This window comes from Diaphorina citri, unplaced genomic scaffold (assembly GCF_000475195.1).
Source record: "Diaphorina citri unplaced genomic scaffold, Diaci psyllid genome assembly version 1.1 scaffold4104, whole genome shotgun sequence".
Taxonomy (NCBI): Eukaryota; Metazoa; Arthropoda; class Insecta; order Hemiptera; family Psyllidae; genus Diaphorina; species Diaphorina citri.
This window is the reverse complement of record NW_007381503.1, coordinates 3,157-8,949: the sequence shown is the minus strand read 5'-3', so window position 1 is coordinate 8,949 and position 5,793 is coordinate 3,157. Positions and strand designations below refer to the sequence as shown.

Here is a 5,793-nt window from a genome sequence, read left to right as displayed (position 1 = left end):
AATAGCCAGAACATCTAAACCTATCCTGAACCAAGTCAATTTCCAAGCCACTCTCTCATTCATAGCTAATTTTCACTTATTTGTCCAAAGTTCCAAACGTTTCAAAATCTGTACCAATTCTTCTCAACTCAAAGCATTCAATTTCAATTCAAAATCGACGAAAATACAAAAGTCAGCTCTTAACTTACCAAAACTCAAACTAAAAAGAAAATCAAACTTTTTTGAACGTTCCTTTTTCTAAATTCAACAATACCCCAGCCAAATCTGCAACAAAATGGAGGTTGCCCCGAGCTCAGTCGAACAGTTCGAGGCGAAAATTGACGATCTTATCCGAGAGGCCTCGTCGGCCGAAACGCAGTTTACCGAATCTGGGCTGGAAGATTTCAAGAGCGTCATGAATTCCTATCGAGCCAAGGTAATTGCCAATTACGAAGAAATGGACAAGGAAGAGCTGGCCAACGTATTGACCACGGTCCAAACTAAACTGGGGGACGTGGCGAAGAACGCGGAACAAGCCATGGAGGACATAAAGTCTACGGTGGAAACTTCCATGGCTTCGAACAAATCAGACTGAGATTGCTTGAAACTTGAAATTGTTTTAGTAGGTTGTTTCAAATGTTTAGAAATGAGACTGATTGAGATGAGTTGAGTAGGTCTTTCAAATGTTGTTTAGATGTTTGTAGATTGTTTGGAAGGCAATTAAAGATTCTTTTACTAAAAATCTTGGAAGATTTAGACAAATTATTTCAAATAATAGGTAATTCTAAGGTCGTGGTTATGTACCGGGTTGAGATAGGCAAGGTTGGCAAACTAACCTTGTTTTTCAGTTACCACTCCCATGCCAAACTGTAGAAACAATATCCTGTCTCAACCCAACCCGGTACATAACCACAACCTGAAGTTTGTTTATTTAAAAAAGAATGATAGAGGGAACTGTTATAATGGAGGTCTTATCATCCCAGAATCAAAAAGAGGAAGACAACAGCTTAAGAGAAAGCCGGTCATTCTGAGAATGAACCTTACCTGTACTTATAGGATAACATTTCCCTGCCTGGAATTGCACCTGTGACCTAGCACTTACAAGACTGGTGTACTACCTTCCAAGCTGGCTGGATCTTTAACTAGATGTCTCCACTTTTTTTTATATATTATTTAAAAAAGAATGATAGAGGGAACTGTTATAATGGAGGTCTTATCATCCCAGAATCAAAAAGACGACAGCTTACGAGAAAGCCGGTCATTCTGAGAATGAACCTTACCTGTATTGGATAACATTTGCCTGGGCTGGAATTGAACCTGTGACCTAGCACTTACAAGACTGGTGTACTACCTTCCAGGCTGGCTGGATCTTTAACTAGATGCCAAAAAAACTTACTGTCTGCCTGAACTGCTTTTTAATTTGAATTCCTGTTGACAGGGATTCAAATTCCGAACCCTCCGATCACAGAGGCCAACACAAACGTGTATCAGCATATTGAAGTTTGTTCTGACAAATGATGTGGGTAACCAGCTGTCCTGGGCGGGCAGCAATGATAAGCTGGCCTTGAAGGAGTTTGAACGATTCTGCTCACTTCTGTTTTGTAAGTACATATTGTTTTTCTACTAATTAAATAAGTTAATAAAAGGGAGACTCTGCTTTCAGCACCTGAAACCTCAAGGAAATCAGCAACAAAGTAAGGAAACTTTTTTTTTTTTGTGTGTCCTGGGGGTCATTTTTTATATTTAGAAACAGTGGAACTTCACCCATTTTTATTAAATAGAATTTATTTGTAGTAAGGAAATACCTGTTGCATTGGACTTTACACTCTGTGAGACATTGACAATACCTCTTTGTGTTCCTCTGCTTTCAGCACCTGAAACCTCAAGGAAATCAGCAACAAAGTAAGGAAACTTTTTTTTTGTCCTGGGGGTCATTTTTTATATTTAGAAACAGTGGAACTTCACCAATTTTTATTAAATAAAAATATTGGACTTTACGTCACTTCTGCGTCATAGAAGGAAATTCATCTTGTAAACCTACTTTAACTACCTACATTCCATTTTGCTTTTTTATGTCCACAGCCAATGGTCCTAATTTTTTATATTTAGAAACAGTGGAACTTCACCCATTTTTATTAAATAGAATTTATTTATAGTAAGGAAATATCTGTTGCATTGGACTTTACACTTCTGTGTCATAGAAGAAAATTCATCTTGTAAACCTACTTTAACCACCTACATTCCATTTTGCTTTTTTATGTCCACAGCCAATGGTCCTTCAAAGTGTGAAAATATAAACGAGTCCAACGATAACTATGAATCTTGGAGAAACTCAAATCAGAGTCATCAGGTGAGATAGTAAATTCTCTCAATGAAGTTAATACATTTTTCCCCTAACCCATCTCAATTGTGTGTTGGTTAAATCATGCTGGAATTGGGCTCCTCTGAGGTAGTGGTTATGTACCGGGTTGAGATAGGCAAGGTTGGCAAACTAACCTTGTTTTTCAGTTACCACTCCCATGCCAAACTGTAGAAACAATATACTGTCTCACCTAGTCCTGTTTCAACCCAACCTGGTACATTACCACAACCTGAAGTTTGGAGCAATGATAAGCTGGCCTTGAAGGAGTTTGAACGATTCTGCTCACTTCTGTTTTGTAAGTACATATTGTTTTTCTACTAATTAAATATGTTAATAAAAGGGAGAGTGAGTGAGTGAGTCCTGTAACTATGGAGGTCTTATCCAAAATCAAAGTGAGAGGAGGACATGATAGGAGAAAGTGAGCCATCCCGAGAACGAACCTTAACTGTGTAGTGTAGGATAAAGTTTGCCTTAGGTGGGAATCGAACCCGCAAATTATTGAGAAGAGAGGAAGGAGAGAGAGAGAGAGAGAGAGAGAGAGAGAGAGAGTGGGTGAGTGAGTGAGTGGGTGCGTGAATGAGTGAGTCAGAGAGAGAACTGTAACTATGGAGGTCTTATCATTCCAAAATCAAAGTGAGGAGGACAGGATAGGAGAAAGTGAGCCGTCCCGAGAACGAACCTTAACTGTGTAGTGTAGGATAAAGTTTGCCTTAGGCGGGAATCGAACCCGCGATATTAATATTATGTAGGTACTACATAAGTAAATACCTATTTTGATTTTTTGGTAATTATGTAGAAGCTATGACAATAAATAAAAAAATCCTATTTGTATAAACGAGTCCAACGATAACTATGAATCTTGGAGAAACTCAAATCAGAGTCATCAGGTGAGATAGTAAATTCTCTCAATGAAGTTAATCAATACATTTTTCCCCTAACCCATCTCAATTGTGTGTTGGTTAAATCATGCTGGAATTGGGCTCCTCTGAGGTAGTGGTTATGTACCAGGTTGAGATTGGCAAGGTTGGTAAACTAACCTTGTTTTTTAGTTACCTCTCCCATGCCAAACTGTAGAAACAATATCCTGTCTCACCTAGTCCTGTTTCAACCCAACCTGGTACATTACCACAACCTGAAGTTTGATGGTTTGAGTCCAAGTCAAACCCCTCCCCCACTCGAGCTTCATTTTTCCTTTTATTGCAGACTCCAAAAATTTGGAGCTTACATCCCCTACCCCCCCTTGTACATCACTGTTTTTATAATCATTATCATTATTTTATAAATTTGTTCAAACATAATATATTAATATTATGTAGGTACTACATAAGTAAATACCTATTTTGATTTTTTGATAATTATGTAGAAGCTATGACAATAAATATATTAATATTATGTAGGTACTACATAAGTAAATACCTATTTTGATTTTTTGGTAATTATGTAGAAGCTATGACAATAAATAAAGCTTCATTTTTCCTTTTATTGCAGACTCCAAAAATTTGGAGCTTACATCCCCTACCCCCCTTGTACATCACTGTTTTTATAATCATTAACATTATTTTATAAATTTGTTCTACATAAGTAAATACCTATTTTGATTTTTTTGGTAATTATGTAGAAGCTATGACAATAAATAAAAAAATCCCATTTGTGTTTAACCTAACCCTATAATAACACTGGTCAAATTATGACAGCTTGTGACAATTTCTCATTGGCATGGCTTCTGAACTATTATCAATTTTTTTACCATGGTTATTATTTTATTTCCTAGAATTACAACACCAGCACCATGTCCAATGTTGAGAACAGCTACTACTATACAACGGGTGCCTATCCTGCTCATGCGTACACATACACTACCGGAGTGGCCGCTACCCCGTATCTGAGTAACTACAGTGTGTACCCAACGCCAAGCCCCGGCCATGCTCACTACCAGTCTTCGGTACCTCCAGGTATTTATCCATTTACTATTCATAGATTTGTAGATATTCATATGAGCTTAACCCATGGTTGTCACAAAAGATCTAACCAGGTCGCAGTGACCAAGGGCATTTATTAAAGCTGATGGCCCTACCTTTACCAACAACCCATCTTTGGAGCAGTTGTAAGCCTCAGTTCCTAACTAAGCTCAAAGATCTGGGCAATTTTCAGTAGTTTTTATATTTGGTTTTGAGTAAGTCTCCATGGTAGTAGAGAGTTACATTACATATATTTACTATTATAATGAAGATAATCACTCATTTATTGAGTTATTTCACCTCACCTACATCATTGTAATATTGTGCTACATTGTACCAATCTTTTCTGCTTCCCCCTTAGGCTCGTACTACTATAGCAATGGTACAGCAACTACTGCCGAGTATGGAGGTACCCCGTCATGGAGTCAGCTAGCAGCGGGAACTCCACAAACTTCCAGTGGACATGCAGGTAAATTTAGAAACACACCACTATCACTACAGAGCAATGGAGGAGTTGCAAGTGGGAAAAATTATAAATAAATGGTCGATTCCTATGTAAAAAGTTGGGAAAAATCCAAATCTGAGGTCAAAACTCCGAAAAAACAACTGTAAAAGGTCGAAAATTCAATTTTTATAATGAAAAAGTTCAAAGATTTATGACGTCAGACTTAACGCAGTTGCTATTTTTGTCCGCTAAGAAAAAACAACTGTAAAAGGTCGAAAATTCAATTTTTATAATGAAAAAGTTCAAAGATTTGTGACGTCAGACTTAACGCAGCACGCGGCGGAGCAGAAAGAACTGCGCAGAAACGTATGCGCACAAACACATTAATGCGTTGCCTGCAAGGGAGCTTTGCTCAAGACATTTGATGTGACGTCATCGTGTACGGGAGGGTATGCCGTGACGTCAGAGTTTACGATTTGCCGGTATTTTTTAAATCGATTTATCTCGGGATCTAGAAGTCGTAGAAGAAAAAGGAAAATTCCGTTGGTCGTTGGTCCTCATTTTTCCTGCTCTATGACTTTGAAACACCACCCAAGTAAGCGCAACTGATCTATTCTTGGCAGAGTTTTGCAATCAAAGTTAGTGTCCCGTAAACTGAACTCTTAAACATTATTTGACAAAAACTTGTTGCAGATTTTTTTTTTTTACTTGAAGACTTTAGCCAGGGTGCCTAAAACCGGGAATTGTCAGGGAATTTCACGGAGACTGGAAAAGTCAGGGAATTGTCAGGGAATTTCTCAAAAAATTGACAAAAATCCAAAAAAGTATGCAACCTTGAAGGGGCAACTCATATTTTCTCGAAAAAATTTCGCCTGTGGCGCTCTAATTATAGAAATGTATTAGGGGAAATTTTCAAAGCCTAAAAAATGGAAAAATAATTTTTGGTCAGTAAAAAAAGTATGCAACCTTGAAGGGGCTACTTAAATTTTCTCGCAAAAATTTTGCCTGCGGCGCTGTAATTTTGTGTTCTATAGAAACGTATTGGGGGG

At 37.8% G+C, this 5,793-nt stretch overlaps 1 protein-coding gene across 1 annotated transcript in view; it reads left to right on the top strand.

The window, feature by feature from the left end:
- The first annotated feature begins 274 nt into the window (after positions 1-274).
- LOC103520809 overlaps positions 275-5,793 on the top strand; it is a 7,737-nt gene continuing 2,218 nt past the window's right edge. Inside the window, exons 1-6 of the mRNA XM_026831784.1 lie at positions 275-538; positions 1,418-1,540; positions 1,643-1,673; positions 2,247-2,329; positions 4,113-4,293; positions 4,661-4,768. Of these exons, the coding sequence (XP_026687585.1) occupies positions 275-538; positions 1,418-1,540; positions 1,643-1,673; positions 2,247-2,329; positions 4,113-4,293; positions 4,661-4,768 (790 nt within the window). The remainder of the gene's footprint in view (positions 539-1,417; positions 1,541-1,642; positions 1,674-2,246; positions 2,330-4,112; positions 4,294-4,660; positions 4,769-5,793) is intronic.